The sequence below is a fragment of the Mus caroli genome, unplaced genomic scaffold (genome assembly GCF_978045245.1).
Source record: "Mus caroli unplaced genomic scaffold, Mus_caroli_1 scaffold_6, whole genome shotgun sequence".
NCBI lineage: Eukaryota > Metazoa > Chordata > Mammalia > Rodentia > Muridae > Mus > Mus caroli.
In genome coordinates this window covers 20,213,439-20,237,544 of record NW_028227261.1, presented here as the reverse complement: position 1 = coordinate 20,237,544, position 24,106 = coordinate 20,213,439, and the positions used below count along the sequence as shown (strand labels likewise).

The 24,106-nt window shown below is 53.1% G+C and overlaps 1 protein-coding gene across 7 annotated transcripts in view; it reads left to right on the top strand.

The window, feature by feature from the left end:
- Hspg2 (heparan sulfate proteoglycan 2) overlaps positions 1-24,106 on the top strand; it is a 102,216-nt gene that overhangs the window by 47,020 nt on the left and 31,090 nt on the right. For 3 of the 7 annotated variants that reach the window (XM_085838822.1, XM_085838821.1, XM_085838820.1), the window contains 35 exons: positions 58-205; positions 1,024-1,151; positions 1,449-1,535; positions 1,613-1,671; positions 1,830-1,897; positions 2,646-2,786; positions 2,887-3,063; positions 3,170-3,349; positions 3,441-3,559; positions 3,923-4,034; positions 4,139-4,252; positions 4,344-4,471; positions 4,765-4,851; positions 5,702-5,751; positions 5,998-6,092; positions 6,323-6,463; positions 6,756-6,947; positions 8,146-8,184; positions 8,649-8,750; positions 9,230-9,430; positions 10,536-10,619; positions 12,995-13,087; positions 13,353-13,433; positions 13,533-13,763; positions 15,816-15,929; positions 17,564-17,691; positions 17,793-17,879; positions 19,273-19,331; positions 19,488-19,652; positions 19,764-19,874; positions 22,336-22,436; positions 22,522-22,702; positions 23,443-23,568; positions 23,642-23,794; positions 23,878-24,020. In XM_085838822.1, coding sequence (XP_085694948.1) covers positions 58-205; positions 1,024-1,151; positions 1,449-1,535; positions 1,613-1,671; positions 1,830-1,897; positions 2,646-2,786; positions 2,887-3,063; positions 3,170-3,349; positions 3,441-3,559; positions 3,923-4,034; positions 4,139-4,252; positions 4,344-4,471; positions 4,765-4,851; positions 5,702-5,751; positions 5,998-6,092; positions 6,323-6,463; positions 6,756-6,947; positions 8,146-8,184; positions 8,649-8,750; positions 9,230-9,430; positions 10,536-10,619; positions 12,995-13,087; positions 13,353-13,433; positions 13,533-13,763; positions 15,816-15,929; positions 17,564-17,691; positions 17,793-17,879; positions 19,273-19,331; positions 19,488-19,652; positions 19,764-19,874; positions 22,336-22,436; positions 22,522-22,702; positions 23,443-23,568; positions 23,642-23,794; positions 23,878-24,020 — 4,225 coding nt within the window. The remainder of the gene's footprint in view (positions 1-57; positions 206-1,023; positions 1,152-1,448; positions 1,536-1,612; positions 1,672-1,829; positions 1,898-2,645; positions 2,787-2,886; positions 3,064-3,169; positions 3,350-3,440; positions 3,560-3,922; positions 4,035-4,138; positions 4,253-4,343; positions 4,472-4,764; positions 4,852-5,701; positions 5,752-5,997; positions 6,093-6,322; positions 6,464-6,755; positions 6,948-8,145; positions 8,185-8,648; positions 8,751-9,229; positions 9,431-10,535; positions 10,620-12,994; positions 13,088-13,352; positions 13,434-13,532; positions 13,764-15,815; positions 15,930-17,563; positions 17,692-17,792; positions 17,880-19,272; positions 19,332-19,487; positions 19,653-19,763; positions 19,875-22,335; positions 22,437-22,521; positions 22,703-23,442; positions 23,569-23,641; positions 23,795-23,877; positions 24,021-24,106) is intronic. The other 4 variants (XM_085838827.1, XM_085838826.1, XM_085838825.1 and 1 more) reach the window with 2 other exon arrangements.

The window sequence follows — 24,106 nt, the reverse complement described above, 5'->3', positions numbered from 1 at the left end:
GGTGAATTAGCAGGGTCTGTGGTCCCTGCAGCCGTTCTCTTGGTCCTATCCCCACAGATGCCCCATTGGCTATTCTGGTTTGTCTTGCGAGAGCTGCGATGCCCACTTCACCCGCGTGCCTGGCGGGCCCTACCTGGGTACTTGCTCTGGCTGTAATTGCAATGGCCATGCCAGCTCCTGTGACCCTGTCTACGGCCACTGCCTGGTGAGTAGTGCAAGATACCACTTGGACACTGGATGGGAGTGGGGCTCTACTACATCCATGAACACTGCATCATTTCTAGAATGGCTTGAGTGGCTATCATGGCCTTCAGGCGCATTAACAAGAGTACGGGGGTTGGAAAGGTGGCCGAGAGGTTAAGAGCACTGGCTGCTCTTCTCAGAGATCTGGGTTCAATTCCTAGCACCCACATGGCAGTTCACAACTGTCTCTAGTTCCAGCTCCAGGAGACCCAACACCCTCAAACAGACATACATGCAGTCAGAGCACCAATGCACATAAAATAAAAATAAATGTATTTTTATTTATTTAATAAATAAATTTATTTAAATTTATTTATATTTTATGTCCATTTAAAACAAACCAAACAAAAACAAGAGGTGGAGTGTCCAGACAAGGGAGATGAAGGTCTCTCTCCTTTGAGGGCTTCGGGGAGTGTGGCTTAGACGTTACACCTTATCTCTTGGGAAGAGTGATAAGGGCTAGACTGTGGAGCTGATCAAAGGGAGGCACAGACATGGTAGAGCCACTGTCTTCAGATCCCTAGGTAGCTTATAAGGGTGACAGAATGGAGTCCAGGACAGAGGCTGTCCTGGGTGCAGCCTGGAAGAGGGTGACAGGTTCGGATCCTTATCACAAGGTGTTTGGAACTATCTGTGGGACTGGCTGTCACGCTGGGCTACAACTGCCACGGGGAGGCACCTGGATGCTCCTATCTGCAAAGCTGTGGAACGTTCTAGAGCCTGCCTGGCCCAATTCTACACAGTAGGCCCCGATTCACCGTCTACCTTCTCCTGTTCTAGAATTGCCAGCACAACACAGAAGGACCTCAGTGTGACAAGTGTAAGCCTGGCTTCTTTGGAGATGCCACAAAGGCCACAGCCACTGCCTGCCGGCCCTGTCCCTGCCCATACATCGACGCTTCCCGAAGGTCAGAGCTCTCTCAGGATATAGGCGTATGGCTCATGGGGACATTCTCTGTCAGGAAAACTGGATACCCACATGAATTCCAGTCCTAACCTGCTCACTGAGGTGTCCGTGATCTTTGATATTTTGTGGACCTCATTTTTCCATTCTGTATAATGGATCCATATCCCTTCCTACAGTTGCTATGAGGCCACAGGGGCCAGAGAGGGCATCATGCCACTCTGTGTGTCTTCCTGGGGTTGAGCATGTCAATCCCAGACCCGAGTTCTACCCTTCTACCCTGACCACTTGGTCCCCACAGGTTCTCAGACACTTGCTTCCTGGACACGGACGGCCAAGCCACTTGCGACGCTTGTGCCCCAGGTTACACAGGCCGCCGCTGTGAGAGGTAAAGGGGAGTTGACAAGAGCTATGGGTAGGAGAGAGCATGCCCTGGCTGGGGTGTGACCGTGTTGTCTCCCACAGCTGTGCCCTTGGATATGAAGGCAACCCCATCCAGCCTGGCGGGAAGTGCAGGCCCACCAGTGAGTATTGTGACCATGTCCTGACAGAACCTGCTGGGCTGGGCTCCTCCCCGCCCCGTCCCCGCAACCCCCCACCCCGACTTCCCAGCCCACACCAGAGATCCCTGGCGAGCTGCCCATTCCCACCCACCCTGCCAATGCTTTCCTTCTGCCTCCAGCCCAGGAACTTGTGCGCTGTGATGAGCGAGGGAGCCTGGGCACCTCAGGGGAGACTTGCCGCTGTAAGGTACGTGTACTGTCTACTCCCTCCAAGACCTCAGGCCAGCCTTAGGGTGGCCCCGGGGAGGAAAGAGAGCCCAACCTCTCAAGTACCTTGGCGAGTGGGCACTGCCTTGCCTGAGGCCATAGGCCTGGCTGGTCTTCTGTACCATGAGGGGAGTCCTGGCTGTGGGCAGGAACACTGATTAAGAAGTCAGCCACCCTGAGTTCAATTTCCTGGCATGCTTGCAGCAACTGCTGCAAGCGTTCTGGCCCTCAACTACAGCACTCTGTCAGGTCTCGTGTTGACATCTCATCAATAGTGGGAGAATCAGACGTCAGTGGAGAAAAGAACTGGGCAGGTTTTGCAGTCAGGCAGTCCCGATCTTATAACTCAGGAGATGAGCGTCCGGTTGACCCTGCGTGTCCTTTCTTATCTCTGAGTCTCACTCGCTCACTCGCAAGGCTGTAACAGAAGACACCAGCGTGATGCATGACATTCCCCATCGTCAGCTGTAGTGGCGGTGAATTCTATCAGCTTGGTGTGTTTCAAATCTATTATCTGTGAGCCTCCTAGTGGCCAATGAGAAAAGGGAGACCAGTTTCAGTAAGCACTAATGACCGAGATGCCTCGCATATATGTATGTGCGCTTTCCATGGCTCTCTGGGACACCTCCCCCCCCACCCCCCGTCTAGACTGGGGGATAGATTCAACTGCTGGTTCGAGGCAGCTCCCCTCGTGGGCCATCCTGCAGCTCCCATCTCTACGTCCACAGAACAATGTAGTGGGGCGCTTGTGCAATGAGTGCTCGGACGGCTCGTTCCACCTGAGCAAGCAAAACCCGGACGGCTGCCTCAAGTGCTTCTGCATGGGAGTCAGTCGCCAGTGCAGCAGCTCCTCCTGGAGCCGCGCCCAGGTACCCGCAAGAGGGCGGCAGCTGGATGGGACAGCCGGGACAGAGGGTGGGGGCACCACCGCCACCACCCCTGCCCAATCCGAACATTCTCCATCTCCAGGTGCTCGGGGCCTCAGAACAGCCCTCTCAGTTCAGCCTGACCAACGCCGCAGGCACCCACACCACCAGCGAGGGGGTCTTGTCCCCCGCACCCGGGGAGCTGTCGTTCTCTTCCTTCCACAACCTCTTGTCTGAACCCTACTTTTGGAGTCTTCCCGCCAGCTTCCGAGGGGACAAGGTGCGCAAGGCAGAGGAACAACACAGGCAGGAAGGGCATTGGGAGGATAGAGACAGTGTGGCCCGACTGAAGTCTCCTGCTCAAAGCCTGTCCACCCCTGTTCCAGGTGACGTCCTACGGCGGAGAGCTGCGCTTCACTGTGACGCAGAGGCCCCGGCCCAGTTCTGCGCCCCTGCACAGACAGCCCCTGGTGGTGTTGCAGGGCAACAACATTGTGTTGGAGCATCATGCCTCGAGGGACCCCAGCCCTGGCCAACCCAGCAACTTCATAGTGCCCTTCCAAGAGGTGAGCCCCTCCCCATCCCTTCTTGTTCCTCACTTTGGGGGCCTCAGCCCCCAGGGTGTCAGGAATGGATCTCATGTCACTTTCCTTACAGCAAGCGTGGCAGCGGCCTGATGGGCAGCCAGCCACACGGGAGCACCTGCTGATGGCCCTGGCAGGCATTGATGCCCTCCTCATCCAAGCATCTTACACGCAGCAACCAGCTGAGAGCAGGTAGCTGGGGCTGAGGTGGGGCAGAGGTGTCTCCAGAGGAAGCAGAAATGTGGTATAGCCTCTCACACTGTAGCATGGCTAGCATGCTGCTGCATCCCTTACAGGATCTTAACATGCTGAGGGCCAGTGGTTTCTGAGTCAGCTTTCCAGGGGTCCCCAGAGAAGCTGGATAGTTTAGGGCGTCCAGACAAGGAGGGGGTAGAGGATGAGAGCCCTTTGGAGAGAGCAGCAGGTATGAGTGGCTACCACAGCCTGTGAGACTATTGGAGAACGAACGGGGACTACAGGATGCTGGAACACAGGACTCCAGGTCTCCCAAGTGCACCGTGAACATGCCCTTACTGTGACTCTCTTCCTACCCAGGCTCTCTGGTATCAGCATGGATGTGGCTGTGCCAGAGAACACTGGCCAGGACTCAGCCCGGGAAGTAGAGCAGTGTACCTGCCCCCCTGGTTACCGCGGCCCTTCCTGCCAGGTGAGCCTAGGTCCCCCACCTCTCCACCCAGCTTCCTCCACAAGGCTTTCCGGCTTTTTGTTTCTTCCCGAGTTCCCAGCCCTCCACCGTCTTTTTGTCCCCAGGACTGTGACACGGGTTACACACGCGTGCCCAGCGGGCTCTACTTGGGCACCTGTGAGCGCTGTAACTGCCATGGCCACTCAGAGACCTGTGAGCCTGAGACAGGGGCATGCCAGGTGAGCCCCGCCCCTTCACCCTCCATCTTCCTCCATCCTGGGAGCCCTGGCTTTCAGGGGCCCAGCCTCAACCTGCCTTCTGTCCCTCCAGAGCTGCCAGCACCACACGGAGGGTGCTAGCTGTGAACAGTGCCAGCCAGGGTACTATGGGGATGCCCAGCGGGGCACACCACAGGACTGCCAGCCCTGCCCATGCTACGGAGCCCCTGCTGCTGGCCAGTGAGTCTGGGCCCCACTCTGCCCTCAAATACCCACCACCCTTCCTACCTCCTCTCTGGTCCAGCACTGGGGAGAGGTTACAGCTAAATTCTGGCTGGCCACTAGGGAGAGATAGCCTCCATTTCAGAGCCCCAGGTTCTTAAATGGGGACTGTGTACCCACCTTAGCCCCTGAGAACTGAATGTGGGGATGGGAAAGAAACTCTTGGTGTAGATCTCCCCCACCTCCCTGGTCTGCGGGAGCCTAGCAGGAACAGCCAATGCCTTACTGACTGGACTTACCCACTCTCTCAGGGCTGCCCACACTTGTTTCCTGGACACAGATGGCCACCCCACCTGTGACTCATGCTCACCAGGACACAGCGGGCGTCACTGTGAGAGGTGAGATGGCTGGTAGGAAGAGCCAGAGGTTCAGCAGGGGAGGGGTTCCTGAGCGCCATCAGTGAGACCAGCCGTCCTATTCACAAGGAGCCTGTGACTTCTGCTCTTCGTTGCACAGGCTCTTAAAGGCCACCAGCTTTCCGCTTTGGGAGCCTCACCCTGCAGCCTGGCATTGGCCTGTAGCCCACCTTCCAGCCCAGCCTTTATCTTATCCAGGCCAGAGTCCTTCCATTAGGCCAATGGTTCTTAACCTTCCAAATGCTGCGACCCTTTAATACAGTTCCTGACGTCGCCGTGACCCCCAACCATAAAATTATTTTCGTTGCTACTTCATAACTGTAACTTTGCTACTGGTATGAATCTTACTGTAAATATGTGTGTTTTCCGGTGGTCTTTGGCAACCGCTGTGAAAGGGTCATTTGACCCCCTGTGGGTCATGATCCACGGGTTGTGAACCCTTGCAATGGACCCTTTGCTCTGTTTTGGTTTTATGAGGTGGCGTTTCATGTAGTTCAGGATAGCTACAAATTCATTGTATCATCATGGATGGCCTTGAACTACTGACCCTCCTACCTCTGTCTCCTGAAGGTGGTTATAGGCTCACACCACCAGGCCCAACATTAGACCTCTTGATCTTGACCCTTGGGGTCAAGGCCTGATGGAGTCAACTCACTGCCAGTAGACTTGGCCCCACCCTTGCTTTTTTCTCCCCCATCTGTGAAATGGGCTCACAGGTTGATAAGGCTTTTTTCTTTACTGCGGGATCGTTGAGTCCTAGCCCAGATTCCGCCCTTGGGCCCAGGCCCTTCATCACCAGTTTCCCAGGACTCCATTCTCTCTCTCCCTGCAGGTGTGCCCCAGGTTACTATGGCAACCCCAGCCAGGGCCAGCCCTGCCACAGTGAGTAGAGTTGCAGACTTGGGAGGGCACTGGGGGATGCTTTTCTTTCCAGGGAAATCTAGGACAGCTCCTTTGTTTCTCTGGGACCTGGGTGAGGTGGCCTTACCTTTCTGTCACAGGAGGAGGCACTGCCGACGTCCTCAAGTAGGCAGCAGTCCTCTTGGTGCTGGCTTAGAGAGTGGTGGAGATGGAGGAGCTTAGTCTTGGGTTAGGGGTTGTGCCATCTGTGGCTTCTTTACACTTCAGGAGATGGTCAGGTGCCAGAGGTGCTGGGCTGTGGCTGTGACCCCCATGGCAGCATCAGCAGCCAGTGTGACGCCGCTGGTCAGTGCCAGTGCAAGGTTAGTTCAAAGCCCTGCCTTCTGTGTAGTCCAGCTCAGTCCACCACCGGGGCTGAAGAGAAGTCCGGTGGTACCCGAGGGGATCCTGGGACCTGGTCATGGGGTGGGGGAGGTAGGGCTGCTTACGACTGCTGGTAAGTAGTGGCTGGGAGGACTGGCCCCAGAGGTTTCTGAGGTGCAGCAGACACCCCTGAGTCCCTGCACACATCTTTGTGTCTGTCTCCCCCCAGGCCCAGGTGGAGGGCCGTACTTGCAGTCACTGCCGACCTCACCACTTCCACCTGAGTGCCAGCAACCCGGAAGGCTGCCTGCCCTGTTTCTGCATGGGTGTCACCCAGCAGTGCGCCAGCTCCTCTTACTCCCGCCAGCTGGTAAGAGTCAGTCTGTCCTCTGTCCTGGGCTGGGTGCCAGCCTTCCACGAGGGTACCCGTCTCCAGGCCTTCGTTACTGCTCACCTCGGCACTGAGCGCAGTGACCTGACTCCTTCCGGGGTCTCTCAGCACTGAGCACACCCCTTCATCTCACCCCAGATATCCAGCATTTCTCTCTCAGCCCTGGTCTCAGCGAGCCCCATGTCCTGCCTGCCCTGACATCTTCTTTCTGTGCCCTGCCCACTTTGGTGTGTCTGACCTAGCTGACCCCTGTTCTTCCTCCTGATGCCAGATCTCTACCCACTTTGCTCCTGGGGACTTCCAAGGCTTTGCTCTGGTGAACCCTCAACGCAACAGCCAACTGACAGGGGGCTTCACTGTGGAACCAGTGCACGATGGGGCCCGCCTCTCTTTCAGCAACTTTGCCCACCTCGGCCAAGAGTCCTTCTACTGGCAGCTGCCAGAAATATACCAAGGAGACAAGGTAAGATCTGAGTAGGCTCCCGGCATGCCAGCTCTGAGCCAGGTCCTTCCTGAACATGGGGTCAACAGGCACTCAGGAACAAGTTTGTGGTCTGCCATGTGGCTGCCATGTCATGATGCAGGCTATGTATTGCCTTTGAGGGTCCAACACACCTCAGGTCACATCTCAGCTGGGCTGTCCACTAACTGGACACCTGACCTCCCCAGCACAGGGTAGCTGAGACAGTTGTGCCTGATACACACTGAGCCCTCAGATGGTAACAACTGAGCTTTTAGGCCAGGTCACATGTTCCACCACAACATGATGAGACAGTTCCAGTTTGGACCCCCCTGTGCTCTTTGGTGCTGAGTGCTGGCATGGAAATTCTCAGGTCATTTCTATTGAACTCTGACTACACCCCCACTTAAGGTCTCTTAAGCCATGATTGCGTGAGCCAGCCAGCATTGCTGCCGTTTCTTAGCAGAGGAAAGTAAAGTCAGAGAGGTCAAGGACTTTACCTGAATCCCAGGACTAGTGGGCGATAATGGGCAGGATGTGTATCCAGGTCAGACCTGCCCTTAAAAGGCTGCGCTAAGCAGAGAGGGCCTTCTTTGCAACTGAAATGAGGTCTGATCGGAAGACAGCATCATCAAGGATGGTCTTGTGGATGGCAGGGTCTAAGAGGCGAACGCCAGGGGGCTGGAGAGATAGTTCAAGTGTTGGGAGTACTAGGAGCTCTCGCAGAGGACTCAGGTTCGATTCCAAGCACCCACATGGAAGCTCGCAATTGTCTGTAACTTCAGTTCCAGGGAATCTGACACCCTCACACAGACAGACATGCAGGCAATGTATCAATGAATGCCCCTGAATCAAAATACATAAAAGTAAAATAATAAATAAAAGTGACACACACACACACCCCCAAGCAGCCACATATGGTTCTCAAGGAGTCGTGGCCATAGAAGCATGGCCCATGGGACTTAGTATGTGAGTCCCCGACCAGTGGAGGCCTGTGCCCATTCAGCTGCACCCCAGTCCATTCACTACAGCAGGGCTTTGAGGCCTTCCAGTCCCTGCTCCTTGGTGAGAAACAGGTGCCACCCCTCTGTCCAACCTGGCTGCCTTCCGGTGCGTTCTTCCCCTTGGCTCCTTCTCTCCTGGCCTCTCTCAGACCTCTCTCTGTCTCCTCCCCTGGTGCTTCCCGCTGCCCCCCACACAGAGGGAGGCTCAGTTTGCACGGCTACGCCGGGCTCACCAGGTATGCCCTTTGTTGAGTGGTGTGAAATGGGGATGCGATACAGGATGTGTCATGGTTCCCCTCAGCCTGCATGGGAGATGCCCTGCACCCGTGGGTGCCCTGCTTGAGCCTTCACTGCCAACGAGAGCAGGAGGGGTGTGTGCTGTGCTATGGCCCACCAGCCACGTGGTGTGTTTCTGGTGCCAACAGTTGGGGTTCTGCAGACAGGAAAACTAGCTTGATGTTAATCTATGTGACTGTGGCGGGCTCCCCAGTTTCGTGTGTATTTGCCAGCAATCACCACTAACCTATGCATGTGCCCTTCCAGTAGCCTGGAGCAACACTATGTGTCAGCCCCAAGATGGGGTATGCCTCCCTCATTAGTCACTGTGGCCTTCCTTGCTGGTTCCATGTATGGGGAAGACCCTGTCTATAACCCTGAGCCCTGTGAGGGCTGAGATGGCTTGTGACTTCCACCCCATCAGAACCGCACATCCCTCTCAGAGGAACAGTGGCGGGCAGCTGTGACAACGGGGAGGATCCTTGGGGACCCAGAGGGCAGGGGCCGGGCACAACGGGCATCACAGGTAACCTAAGGCAAGCTCAGGCTCTGTCTGGGGACCTAGAGGCCAGACCTTGAACCAAAACCCAGGCTTTCCTGGTTCACCTTCCCCCAAGCCTGTCTAGGCCAGCATACTCCAGTGTTCTACAGACACGCCAGAATGGCTTATGTAGGGCTGTGGGCAGCTCTCCACCCCACTCCCCCACCCCACCCATGGCTGCCACAGAACTTTCTATCCTCCCCATGCTGGGCACCCTGGGCATGGTTCCTCCCCAGCAGATCCAGTCCACACTCATCCCAGAATGCTCTGCCTGCCGTCTAGGAGTGAGAAGGCAGAGGGCACAAGGAGAGGATAGGGGACATCCACACAGGCATATGGGTGGCCCAGAGCTGGGGAATCAGATGGGGAGGGCTCAGCCTGGGGCAAGGCAGAGCCTCAAGCCTCATGGGTGTCTTTCTGTCCATGTCTTCCTGTCCTCTACTTCTTCCTCTCCTCGTCCCCAGGTGGATGAGGCTCAGAGGCGGATGGACGCTGAGATCTGGCAGCTTCTTGCCAGCTTTGCTGCCCATCCCCAAACCCCTCCTCATGGACTGCACCCCAGCCCCCAGCTAGCCGCCGCTCTACGAGCAGGTCCCCCCTCCTCCTCTTCCTCTCCCTCCTCCTCCTCCTCCTTCACTTCTCTGTCTTCCCCAGCAGACTCTCAGGTATGTACCCCGTCACTCACTGAGGGGCCCGCCCACCATGCTTCCTAGACTCTAGCCACTTCCAAAGCAGTTTGCTATTCCATGAGACTCCCTGGACTATCATTGACTTCAGGCGCCACTTTAACCACACCAGATAGCGAGTCAATTATAGTTATCCTTATGGTTTGAGACAGTCTCATTTCAGCCCAGGCTGACCTCAAGTTCAGAATCCTGTCTTAGCCTGTCAAGTGCTGGGATACTAACCATGTCTGCCTGACACTTGGCTTTCTTTCTTTTTCTTTTATTCTTTCTTCTTTAGACAGGATCTCTCTACAGAGACCAGGTTGGCCTTGAACTTGTGTTCATCCTCCTGTCTTTGCCTCCAAAGTATGGAGATTAAAGATACACACTATCATACCCAACTACTTTTTTTTTTGAGACAGTTCATTGTAGCCCAGGCTGACTACTTTATAGCCAAGGGTGACCTTGAACTCCTGATCAACCTGCCTTATCTCCAAAGTCATGGGACAATAAACGTGTGCTGCTATGCCCTCTATCCCATCTTTTGGATGGAAGCCAGGGCTTCATGCAAGTTGAGTAAAAGCTATCCAGTTACATCCACAATTCTGTAGCTACATTGTTGTGTTTTCTGGATACTTTTTTCTTTTTTTAAAGATAGGATCTTATTATGTAGCCAAGGCTGTCCTGGAACTTACCAGGATAGACCAGGCTGGCCTCAAACTCACAGAGACCCACCTGCATATTGCCTCCCAAATGCTGGGATTTAAAGGTATACACCTTCACATTCAGCTCCAGATACATTTTTAAATATATGTAAATACATACATACATACATACATACATACATACATACATACATAAAAAGAGCCACTGGAGTTTTAGGTGTTTACCATGTGCCCCACTAATCTTGGGGTCCTCCGGAAGGACACACCGTATTCAAGGCAAAACAGACCATGCTTAGAAAGAACATCTAGAGGACCTGGGCCCATAGCAGGAAGCAGGTCACCCAGAGAGCATGGTGGGCGTGTGCTGTGGGGTTGGGTGGGTTCTGGGTCCCTGCTGGGGCGCCTGTACCCCATTCTTCCCTTCTACTCTTCTGATCTAGTTCTCACTTTCCTACGAGGGCTTCTCTCTGCTGCCTGGAAGCCTCTATTACTGGCAGCTGCCCCGAGCCTTCCTAGGGAACAAGGTAACCTGGAAGTGGAAGGGCCATGCGGGGGAGGGGGTGTCAGGGGGTGCATTTATTAGGCACTTGCTGGGTGCTGTATTGTCAGTACAGAGGCAATTACAGGGCTGGCCTTCCAGAACTCTCCACTGTTTTTACCAGTCCTGCACTCTGAATGTCGCTGTTTTTCTCTCGCGTGTGTGTGTGTGTGTGTGTGTGTGTGTGTGTGTGTGTGTGTGTACACTTGCATATGCACATGAGGAGCCTCTGGAAGCTGGAGGACAACTCCCGCTGTTATTCTTTGTTTTTTTGAGACACAGTCTCTCACTGGACTGGAGCTTACCCTAGTAGGCTTGGCCACCCACGAAGTCCCTGGGGTCACTCTTTTTGTCTCATCAGTGTTAGAATGCCCAGGACTTTTTTGGGGGGCAGTTTTCTGAGAAGCAAACCCAGGTCCCCATGCTTGCACATAAATACTTTACCAACAGAGCCACCGCCACCATCCTGGGTGCTGCTACTGTTACCCTGACATTAACATTCAAGTTGATATGGCTCCTACCTTGCCTCCTTGTCCCCATGTGACAGAGAGAGCCTCTTCATATTGTGTATACCTTGGGATCAGGGCATTGGCTCAGTGGTAAGTGGTAGAATGCTTAAGGCCCAGGTCTGGTCGCCAGCAGTTGGGGGAGGGAGGCAGGATTTGATTAACACGTGTAAGACTGCAATCAGCAGCCAGGCTAGGCCAGGCAGGTCCAGAGGAAGTGAGGTAAGAGTCTACCAGAATCTGGGTGGGTACCATAAGTAGGGGAGAGCCATTGGCCCTCAAGTGTGTTCTCTGCACTAAGATGAGTGTGTCCCTGTATGTGACCTGAGCTATGTAATCCTTGAGGTGCCCTTTAAAGTATTTTTTTCTCCTATCTGCAGATGAGGGAAGTAGGGCTCAAAGTAAGTGGCGTGTCCACAGTTGTCCAGACAGCAGAGCTGGCATCTGTAGTCCTTGACTAACATCCCTGGGTGGCACACGCCTTCCACTTCCTAGAAAGCTGCTCCCAGATGACACTGTGAACTCACTGGCATCCAAAACAAACAGGAATCCAGTTGTTTCGGTTGTAATCTGGTTGTGCTAAGTTCCTTACCACACCCTGGGTTGTTAAGAGAATAGCCCTGGGGCCTATGTCACCCAGGGCCTGGCATGTAGCCAACTGGTGTTTGATCAATGTTCACCCACTGAATGAACGCACTTGAACCAGACAGACACCCTGTGCTGGGTAGTTTTCAGCCAGCTGTCTGCCTTGGTGATGAAGGAGAGGGAAGAAAGTCCAGGGGGCAGAGCTGGGACCTCAGCTGCCAGGGTGAAAGAGCCCTTTACAAAACTAAGCCTTCTAACCCTGCCTACAGAGATACAAGTCCAGGTGGTTTGTCCACAATAAAGAACAAACAAATAAACAATAACAATCAAACAATAGAATGGCTCATGAAACCACAGGGTCCAAGGATACAGCTGGATACAGACACTCATGGGGTTTTTTTCCCGCATTGTGTGTTTCTGGTTTCCATGGGAGATAGGAGTTTCCCTGTCCCAAATGAAAGAGGTGTGCCAGGTGCACTGTCCTTTCCCCAGCTGGGCAGAGGTACACATGGCCACCTTGCATCTGGTCACACTGGGACTGACCCCACCTATCTCCCTTCCTGATCTAGAACCGTGTTAATTGGGCAGGCCTGGCTGGCTTGTTCTCCACAGCAGATGGGAGGGACCCGTGCGTACCGGAAGGTTGTTCTATAAAGAGAACAAGGAGGGGACTGGAGAGGTGGCTCAGAGGTTAAGAGCATTGGCTGCTCTTTCAGAGGACCCAGGTTCAATTCCCAGCAACCACGTGGCAACTCAACCCCCTGTAACTCCACTGCCAGGGATCTAAGGCCTCTTTTGACCTCCACAGGCTTCCGTACACTCATGGATTATTGTACTACACATACACACCTAAAATAAAGTAAATAATTTAAGAGAGAGAGAAAACAAGGATGTAGTTCACAGAAAGAAGGAAGTCACTTCTAGACAGATCCAAAGTCAGTAACCCAGGAGACGAGGCCTCAGAACCCATGCAGACCCCAAGCCCTGAGCTAAAATTTCTGATCTTGGCCGCGTCCCTCTGGGGGTCACTGCTATTACGCTTGTCATGTTATGGGAAACAACTACACATAAAAAGGGACTCAGAGTTTGCTGACTGACTGTCAGGCAATGGAGAACGGGAAAGATGTCCTCCCATGAGAAAGGCTGGGGAGGAACTGAGAGGGCCTTTTCAGCCTCTCTGTGGTGCGAGCTCTGGCCTTCTGAGGTTAGGGTGTGACCCACAGGAGCAAGAGGCTCTGCCCCTTACCTGTGAGATCTTGTCCCTCCACAGGTGGCAGCCTATGGCGGGAAGCTGCGGTACACCCTCTCCTACACAGCCGGGCCACAGGGCAGCCCACTCTTGGACCCTGATATCCAGATTACGGTGAGCTCATTAGAATCTACCGTGGTCAGGTAGAAGAGTAAATGGAAGCCACGTTCCCAATACCCAGCTAGCCAATGTGGTCTTCTTGCCACTGCATGGCTGGCTACTCCCAAGTTCTTAGCCTGGCTGCTGGCCATGGGCGCAGTGGGCAGGCGCATGAGCTTGGGGGTGTAGACGGACGAGAGTCCAAGTGGTTGGGAGAGCCTGGGGTTGGTAGATACCCATGCCCTAAGTACCCTTCCTAACCTTGCTGGTGTCTCTGCAGGGCAATAACATCATGTTGGTGGCTTCCCAGCCAGCACTACAGGGCCCAGAGAGGAGGAGCTATGAGATCATCTTCCGAGAGGTGGGTAGCACTTGCCTTTGACTCCCCAGGCACACAGGTCTACAAGTTCAGGAGATGTGGCCCAGAGCTTCCACTGACACTTGCTGTCCCCCTACACAGGAGTTCTGGCGGCGGCCAGATGGACAGCCTGCGACCCGAGAACATTTGCTCATGGCCCTGGCAGATCTGGATGAACTTCTGGTTCGGGCCACATTCTCCTCGGTGCCACGGGCAGCCAGTATCAGTGCCGTGAGCCTAGAAGTGGCCCAGCCAGGGCCCTCCAGTGGACCCCGAGCCCTTGAGGTGGAAGAGTGTCGCTGCCCCCCAGGCTATGTTGGCTTGTCCTGCCAGGTGGGTGTGTGGCTGGCTGGCCTGACTGCATCCGCTCCAGTTCCATGGTGTGTGCAAAGTGGTTGGTCAGTAACCATTGCTATAGGCCGTAACTGCTCTCCGAGTTAGGTGGCTTTTGTTCACTCCCTAAGAGCCAAGCCATCCCTTTAAAGACTTTTTTTTTAAGGATTTTAAGGATTTTATATATATACTGCAGCTATCAGATGTACCAGAAGTGGGCAATGGATCTCATTAGAGATGGTTGTGAGCCTCTATATGGTTGCTGAGAATTGAACTGAGAGCCTCTAGAATAGTAGTTAGTGCTCTTAACCTCTGAGCCATCTCTCCAGCCCCAAGCCATCCCTTTAACTGATAGAAACAAACTCTCCAAGGGATAGGTGACTTACTCAGGGGCACACAGTCAACATGCTGGGGACTAACTTGAACCTAGATCTGATGGACTCCAAAGTCTGTTTGTCCTAACCAGCAGCCACTACTGCCTAAAAAATGGCCTACTTTCAGATGGGGAGAGACTCTCAAGCACATAAGACTCTCAGAGCTGAGCAAGGACATGCCTCAGGCGCCCAGCATGGAGTGATGTCACTGTAGGCTTCAGGAGAAGCACATGGAGACCGGGTCTGCTGCTGGGTCACTGTGAATAGTTTAGAACAGGGCCTTGAGGTGGGGCAGTCATGCTGCTATAGGCATCCCATGATCGGAGCCACACAGGGACAATGTGTCTGTTGGATGCGGATCGAGGCATGGTGTACTGTGTAGCAAGGGTCAGTGGAGTGGGACAGAGGTCTGCCACTTTGAAAGCTCCTGGGAGTCTCTGCCAGATGTGGCCCAAGCTTTCATCTCCAGGTGGACAGGAGTTTACCCTACACGTGGCATTGACCCTCTCAACATCAGATGAGGTGGTGGAACCCTTTCCAGGGGGGGCGGTGGCAGGGAGGCCAGGAGTTGGGTATAGCTGTAGCAAGCCCACGTCTCTATACTTTAATGTCCTTGTGCTTTATCTGGGGCCACTGACCTTCCAAATCCCAGTGTGGAAATTCATGCTCCTTAGAGATACCAAGTTTGCCTCATTTGAAGGAGAAGCTGTTGGGAAGCACCTCAGTGCCCTGTGCCTATTGCAGCTCATCCCAAGATATCCACCACCTGACTGTATTGTGGAGAGGAGGCCTTTGACAGGAGGGGCAGGGTAGAGAGAGAACCCCCTGCTCTCCAGACCTGTGATCCTTCATCTCCAACATCTGCCGTGTTGGGTGCTTTCCCTATGACTCTGCCTGTTTGGCTTGGGTTTAGGTTTTGGTTTGGTTTGAATTTTCAAGGCAGGGGCTTATGTAAGCTCAGGCTAGCTTTGAGCTCGATATATAGCAGGGGCTAGCCTTGAATATCCCAGTCTTCCTGTCACCATTCCCAAAGTTCTGGGATTCCAGATGTGTGTCACCAGGCCTGGCAGGATTACTAACTAATGCATGCAAAGCCAGTTTTAAATATTGGCAAGATGGCTTAGGCGACAAAGTCACTCACTTGCCACAGTGCCCAGACCTCAGCTCACCTCCCAGGACCCACATTGTTGAAGGAGAGACGACCTGACTCCTACAAGTTGTCTCCTGACCTCCATATACACACTGTGGCTCGTACACACACAAATACATAAGTACACGTAAAAATATCTACAAGGGCCCTCTCTCCCAAGTGATCTTCCCAGCTGACTTCCCCACTTAGCTGTGAAGTGTTTCTAGAAAGACCGTTCCCACCAGAATTTTCAGGAACCAAGGTCTTAGAGTAAGGCAGGTTCCCCATTAAGGATATACTACATCTCTCCAAGCTAACACTGCTTGGGCACACCAAGTCCTGTCTCCTGCATCCCATGAGAGATGAAAGCCAGGCCAAGGCCTCTTGAGAGAGCTTGTGGAGCTTGAGAGAGCTTGTGGCCTGGGATGCTCTTTTCTAGAGCCAGTGGGGATTAGACACTGGACAGGGCAGGATGGACAGAAGGCTAGATCTGTTGGCTCTGGGTAGAACCCCGTGGCCAACGGAGACCAACTCTCCTCTGTCCACTAGGACTGTGCCCCGGGCTACACTCGCACTGGGAGCGGACTGTACCTTGGTCAGTGCGAGTTGTGTGAATGCAACGGCCACTCTGACCTGTGTCACCCGGAGACTGGAGCCTGCTCGGTGAGCTTCAAGCAGGGCTAGGCTGGGGGTGGGCACTGGGATGGGGAGGGGTCTTGGTAAGGTGTGCCTGCTTCCAGGATGACAAGTTCATAGGAGAACACCTGGGTGAATAAAAGAGGCAAATATGATAGGAAGCCAGAACTGTGGACCGCCATTCTTCTTTGTAAAGGAAGCTATGGTTCCTCATTGCTTACATCCAGATGGCTGATGCTCTAGCAAAGGAGACAGATGACAGAGGCTTAGGGTTGTTGTTGGTGGTGGTGGGGATCAAACCTTGGTAAATATAAAGATAGTTGACAGAGTCCCAAACTCAGTATGAAGCAAGGAACACACTATGTTAAAATCCCACAGGAGGCTGTCTTTACATAAGATTGTATACGCTCCTAATTGGGTCTTTGGTTTTTTAATGTATATGGGTGTTTTGCCTATGTCTGTGTACCATGCACATACCTGGTGCTTATGGAGTCCAGAAGGGGGCATGAGAAGATGCCTTTGTTCTGCAGACAGTTGGGAGGAAACATGTGGGTTCTAGGAATTGAACCTGGGTCCTCTGGAAAGCAACCAGTGTTCTTAACCACTGAGCCATCTCTCCAGTCCCCCTCCGTGTGGTTTTTTTTTTCCACAGTGAAACGTGTATCTTAAAGGCTCTGTGCCCAAGTGTGTACCGTTGCTTTTCTTTAATATCACACACACACACACACACACACACACACACGTATGTATGACTACTAATTTACTACTACACGTACGCATCACACTACTAATTTTTTTTCTGAGACATCTGACTCGCTGTGTAGCCAAGGGTGATCTAGACCTCCTGATCCTCCTACATCCCTCTCAATTGCTGATGTTGCCGACGCATCACTAAGCCCAGGCCTAGGTGGACATTTTGATTTATCCAGGTCCCCACGGGTGTTCTTTTCAGCACGACTGGGTTGTTGGGCATCACTGTGATTAAATCCATATGTCCTTTCAGACTCTTCTTAAAAGATTTTTTTATTTATTTTATGTTATGTATGTGAGTACACTAGCTGTACAGATGGTTGTGAGCCTTCGTGTGGTTGTTGGGAGTTGAGATTTTTTTTAGGACCTCTGCTCACTCCGGTCAACTCCTCTCGCTCAGTCACTGCCTGCTCCGACACAAAGATTTATTTATTATTATAAATAAGTACACTGTAGTTGACTTAAGACGCAGCAGAAGAGGGAGTCAGATCTCATTACAGGTGGTTGTGAGCCACCGTGTGGTTGCTAGGATTTGAACTCAGGACCTTCGGTAGAGCAGTCAGTGCTCTTACCCGATGAGCCATCGCGCCAGCCCCCCAGACTCATCTTTTTTTTTGTTTTATTTTGTTTTTGTTTTTTTGGTTTTTTTTTTTTTTTTTTTTTTTGGTTTTTCGAGACAGGCTTCTCTGTATAGTCCTGGTTGTCCTGGAACTCACTTTGTAGACCATGCTGGCCTTCAACTCAGAAAGCCGCCTGCCTCTGCCTCCCAAGTGCTGGGATTAAAGGCGTGCGCCACTATACCCGGCTCAGACTCATCTTTAAGACATGCCTATAGGTCTATGGTTTCTGGATCAGGGTGTTTGGATGAGTTTGGCTTCATGGCTGGTGTCTGACCCCCTTGTGCCCTGCAGCGATGTCAGCACAACACAGCCGGTGAGTTCTGTGAGCTGTGTGCAACTGGTTACTATGGAGATGCCACGGCTGGGACGCCTGAGGATTGCCAGCCCTGTGCCTGCCCCCTGACCAACCCAGAGAACATGTGAGTACTTTGCTCAGATCCAAGGATGGGCTCCTGCTGGAGGACAGGAGACAAGCTGGGATGGGGGCTCCTGGGGCCTGACACCTGCCTGCCTGCCCCAGGTTCTCCCGCACCTGTGAGAGCCTCGGAGCTGGAGGGTACCGCTGCACCGCCTGTGAACCTGGCTACACTGGGCAGTACTGTGAGCAGTAAGTATGGAGTGGGAAGAGATGGGGTGAATGAGAGACTCCCAGGCGAGAGTCCTGCAGGGTGTGGCTTGGAAAAGTCTCTACCATGGTCCCCACTGTTCCAAACACTTCCCACGTTAATGCCGCCTTGGGATGAGCAAATGCTATGACTCCATGTTTCAGGCATATGTCTTTTCTTCCACCAGCTGGGATTGGGAGAAACTTCTTGAATCACTTGGGGTGTTTTGTTTTGTTTCGTTTTGTTGTTAAGGCACGGGGTCTCACTGTATAACCCAGGCTACACTTCTTCCAGTGTTGACAGTACAGATGTGTGCGACCACTCCTAGAAAGTTCTTGAATTCTTTTTTTTTTTAAGATTTATTTATTTATTATATGTAAGTACACTGTAGCTGTCTTCAGACACTCCAGAAGAGGGCGTCAGATCTCATTATGGATGGTTGTGAGCCACCATGTGGTTGCTGAGAATTGAACTCAGGACCTTCGGAAGAGCAGTCAGTGCTCTTAACCACTGAGCCATCTCTCCAGCCCGACTTCTTGAATTCTTACTGTTCATATCATTATGCGCTGTTCCCTGTGTGCAGAACATTGTAACCCCCAGCCCCGCCCTTCCTGGCTAACTCCTCTCGGCCTTTGAGGTTCAGCCTCTTGCATTTGTTGAACCCTTTTGGAGGGTGGACAGATGAAAACAGGGTCTCAGGATGAGCCTAGACTGGCCTCCAACTTTGTGTAATCCAGGCTGGCCACAGGTGTGGCGTTTGCCATGCGGGGCTTAGCCCATTTTTATTGAGCATCTATTATGTGTCCGTGCGGTGTGCTGAGGTGCTGGGGATAAACTGGCAAACTGTGTCTGTCAGCCTGGAATCCAAAATAGATGAGTCGAAGGAAAAACAGCTAGGAGATAAACATTTCCAAGCTCGATCAGTTCTCTGGAAGCACTGTGTAGCATACTTGAAGGGACCCATGACAGCGTAGGAGCCATGCTCCGCAGTGTCTGTCTGTGACTTCACTTCTCCCTGGGTCCACATGGCCCCTGTTCCTTACCCTCATTCTTAGTTTACATAAAATTTGTCCCAGACTAGGCACCTTGCCATGTCTCCTGCTGTGCCTCCACACCAAGCAAGGTATCTGGTCCATCTCCCTAGTAAATGTTTGTTGAATGAATGCTTCCCTGAAGAATAGCAGGCTTACCTCTCCATTGGCCAGGCCACTGGCAACTTCTGTCTCAGCTCCTTGGGGCCCTGTGTTCGAGCTTCCCTGGTCCCTAGAGTCCTTCTAGGCCCTTGAGCTTCCTCAATATACTATGGGCAGCTGGCTGAGAGGGCTCCTCAAATTCCCTGTGAGAGACACTAGGCCCCTTGGGGCTTACAGAGCTGGTCCCTGTTCCTCCTAACAGGTGTGCCCCAGGCTATGAGGGTGACCCCAATGTACAAGGAGGCCGGTGCCAGCCACTGAGTGAGTAGGACCGTGGCCTAGCGTGGTGGGAGAGGGAGTTGTGGGCCCTAGGGAGTGTGAGGGATGGAGTTCTGAGGTCGGGGACCTAAGGCTTGGGGAGACACTTTTATGCTGGTGCCTTCCTGGCTGAATGACATCCTTCTGCCACTCCATTAGCAAAAGAGTCCCTGGAGGTTCAGATCCATCCGTCTCGGAGCGTGGTTCCCCAAGGCGGCCCACACTCCCTGAGGTGCCAGGTCAGTGGGAGCCCACCACACTACTTCTACTGGTCCCGTGAAGATGGACGGCCCTTGCCCAGCAGTGCTCAACAGCGGCATCAAGGTACTCTCGCACCGACCTCTGTCCCATGAGTCAGCCCTGTTCCTGTCCTGCTTGCGGTGGGGGGACTTGAAGTGCTGGAGCTAGACCTAGACAAGTCTCTCCCCACCCCAGGCTCTGAGCTCCACTTCCCTAGCGTGCAGCCCTCCGACGCCGGCGTCTACATCTGCACCTGCCGAAACCTGATTCACACGAGCAACAGCAGGGCTGAGCTACTGGTCGCTGGTGAGTCCCCACATCCCTGGCTTAGCTAGAAGCTGCCTAGAGAGGATAGTGGCTGCTGGACAAAGATATTACCTGTGGAGAAACAGGGGATGATGCATTCACACCTGCTCCCCAGGCAGAATCCACAGGACTCGCTATGATCCTTAGGGATGAAGGGAGAAGATACCGCCTTGGGTCTGGGCACCGTTTACTGGGATGAGGAAGGCTCAGCCTGTAAACTGTCTTTATTTGGATTCCCCAAAGCAGAGACACTGTAGGATCCCAAAAAGGGAGGGCAGCAGAGAAAAGAAGGTGTCAGACAAGGAAGACATGGTCAAGTGAATGGCCATCGCAAGCAGATTTTCCCGAGCTGTTTAATGGGACGAGGAAACTTGGAACTCGAGAGTCCCCATGTTCTACGTGGTCTGTGTGTCCCAGCTTGTCTTGGGCATTAGCTGAGTTTTATTCAGGACAGGCACTAGATCGGATTGTCCACCAAACTCCAAAGCCAAACTGTCATACTCAAGAGGAAGGGTGGAAAAAGCCAGAAGAGAAGCCAGCGGGATTGGAGCAAGTAGGGAAGGGGTGTCTAGGATGCAAGCTGGGGCAAGGGCTTCTGGGAAAGCTGCTCGTCCAACACTCTACGGAAAGCACGGTATAGGCAGGGAAAACATGAAGGTCGGACTCTGACAAGACCAGCTGAATGAAGTGGGAGCGCGAGTGGACACTTGGAGCATGTGGACACTCCTCCAAGGATCGTGGCTCCGAGCAGGGTGCATGGCAGCTGCCTTTAAGGTTCATGCTCAGGAGGCTGAGGCAGGTGGATCTCCAGATGGAGGCCAGCCTGGACCACGTATGCAAGACCCTGTGTAGGAGGGGAAAAAAGTCTCAGCTCTGGAGAGAGGTCAGAGGTCAAGTAAGCAATGGAGAAGCATGTGGAAAAGCGTGGAGTTAGAGGGGATAATTCCAGATATGGAAATTTCTAGAACAAATTGGTCAGTGAAGCAAGCGGCAGGGATTGATATGGTGTAGGAGGAAGTCCTCAGGAAGGATCCAGAGCTCTGAATTGCAGGGTGGGGTGGGGCAGGCAGAAGCATGGTCACATCCTTCAGGGACCAGGGAGGAGGAAGGGAGAGTTCAACTGCGGGACGGGGAGGGGTAGACTGCACAGGAAGGTTAGACACTGGATGGCCATAGAAATACACCTGACTGGCAGATTCTGTCTTCTAAGCAAGTGTAAGTTGAAGCCATGGGCTTGACGGTGGAATGGTGGTTTGACAGGTTGAGGGGGCTGGGAAAAAGTAAGAAATAGCTGTCTCAGGACTCAGACTGGAAGCAGACAAGAAGCCAGACAGTGTCAAGTGTTGAGAGCTCATCTGTGGCCTGGGTTGAGGAACTGGGGCCAGTATGCTCTCGCTGGACCACATGCTAGCTGCTCGGTGCTGGCAGGGGAGAGACCTGATCAGGTTCGGCCAGGAAGGTGCAGGGAGGCACCAGGAAGTGGAATGGCATCCCAGCTGTACCAGGAAGAAAGAGATATCCAAAGGAGATGCGCTGGGGGTGTGGCTTAGCTGGTAGAGAGCTTACCAACCATGTGCAAAGCCTTGCATTTGAACCACACATAAGCTGGGTGTGGGACTGGAGATATGGCTCAATGGTTAAGAGCATATGTTGCTCTTCAGTGTAGGTCACTTACAATCACCAGTAACTTCAGCTTCAAGAGGATCTGGTAGCCTCTTCTGGCCTCTGTAGGCACCTATACTCACATGTATATGCACACATCCACATATACACATACTATACATACATATATATATATATATATATATATATAGAGAGAGAGAGAGAGAGAGAGTTATATTAATATAAATATATCATTATATCTAGTACATATTTATATTTTTATATTATATACAGTTTATATTACATAGTTATATTTTTTAAAGAATTATTTGTTTATTTTATGTATATAAGTACATTGTAGCTGTATCAGACACACCAGAAGATGGATCTGATCACTTTACAGATGGTTGTGAGCCACCATGTGGTTGCTGGGAATTGAACTCAGGATATCTAGAGGAATAGTCCGTGTTCCTAACCACCAAGCCATCTCTCCAGCCCTCCCATTTTAATATTTTATATTAAATATATATTATATAAAAACTAGATGTGGTAGCACAAGCCTGTAATCCCAGCACTTGAGAGGTTGAGGCAGAAGGATCAAGAATTTAAAGTCATCCTTAGCTACAAAGGAATTTGAAGCCAGCCTGCAGTACCTGAGACTCCATCTTCAGAGAGAGCACTGGGGGCACAGGGCCAGGGAGATCTCTGAATCTGGGGCCATCCTGGTCTATATAGTGAGTTCCAGGCCAGCTAGGGAAACAGGAAGACCTGTCTCATAGAAGGGGTCAGGAAAACAGGCCTAAGAGGAAGTGACACAGAACCAAAGGTGTGGAGCTCACTGGAGACTTCCCACTCACAGAGGCTCCCAGCAAGCCCATCACAGTGACAGTGGAGGAGCAGCGGAGCCAGAGTGTGAGGCCCGGAGCTGACGTCACCTTCATCTGCACGGCCAAGAGCAAAGTGAGCCGACAGGGAGCGGTGGGGGAAGTCTTCTCCTGGGCTCCCTGAGCCCACACGTAACCCTCACCCTGCTGCTGGCTTGCAGTCCCCAGCCTACACCCTGGTATGGACCCGCCTGCACAACGGGAAGCTGCCGTCCCGTGCTATGGACTTCAACGGCATCCTGACCATTCGCAATGTGCAGCCAAGTGACGCGGGCACCTACGTGTGTACTGGCTCCAACATGTTCGCTATGGACCAGGGCACAGCCACACTGCATGTTCAGGGTATGCCTTGTTGTGATCAGAGCCTGGCCCCAGGGTTCCCCCTACACTGTAGCTCTCTCTAGGCTCTGAAGAACTGGGGTACAGAAGGACAAACTGTACCTCAGTCCTCCTGAGGCATATGTCCTAACTGAGGTGACCCTAGTGAGAGAGCAGACACGGACACTTGTGCATGGTGATGAAAGCCAGAGGTGGGAGGGATTGAAGGGCGAGAAGTGAGAAGAAGATGGTGAGGGCCTGTAACCCCAGAGGTTGGAGGTTGAGGCAGAAGTACCATGAAGTTGGAGAGTCTGGGCAGCATTGTGAAGCCCCTTCGGAAAGAGGAGGGAGGGCTCCATGGGGAGGTCTTAGGTCAAGGCTCATGATGTTTCCAAAGCCCTCGCCGACCCTGACTCCCACCCTCACCCCAACCTCTCAGCCCCCCACCCTCAGCTACTGCACGGCAGAATGGCTATGCAGGGCAGAAATAGAAGCGGAGACTGGCAAGGGGCTATAGCTGAGAGTTGGAGATAGACTACTGTATCTTTTTTTTAAAAGATTTATTTATTTATTATATGTAAGTACACTGTAGCTGTCTTCAGACACTCCAGAAGAGGGCGTCAGATCTCATTACAGATGGTTGTGAGCCACCATGTGGTTGCTGGGATTTGAACTCAGGACCTCTGGAAAAGCAGTCAGTACTCTTAACCGCTGAGCCATCTCTCCAGCCCGACTACTGTATCTAATCCTTGCTTTCTTGTTAGTCTCAGGCACCTCCACTGCCCCTGTGGCCTCCATACACCCGCCACAGCTCACCGTGCAGCCGGGACAACAAGCTGAGTTCCGCTGTAGTGCCACGGGGAACCCCACCCCCATGCTGGAATGGATAGGTGAGACTGGCTGTCCTGGGTAAGGAGGACAAGGGCCAGTCCCCGGGTATGCTGACCCACATCTCCCGACCAGGGGGTCCTAGCGGCCAGCTTCCTGCGAAGGCTCAGATCCACAACGGCATCCTGCGCTTGCCAGCCATTGAACCCTCAGATCAGGGCCAGTACCTGTGCCGCGCCTTCAGCAGCGCTGGGCAGCATGTGGCCAGGGCTATGCTTCAGGTGCATGGTGAGAGGGCCGGCCTTGAGGTGGGGTGGTGAGGGTAGGAGAAGCTCAGAGAGGACACATCTTCACAGGGGTTCTGTCTGCAGGGGGCAATGGACCCAGGGTCCAGGTTAGCCCCGAGAGGACCCAGGTGCATGAAGGCCGCACAGTGAGGCTGTACTGCAGGGCAGCAGGGGTACCCAGTGCCAGCATCACCTGGAGGAAGGAGGGAGGCAGCCTGCCCCCACAGGTGAGCCAGCCTGGCTGTCCCAATAGAGTCCCAGCATTTATCCGCCTGTCCCTCCGTGCTCTCCCCTCCCCACCCCCAACCCCGGG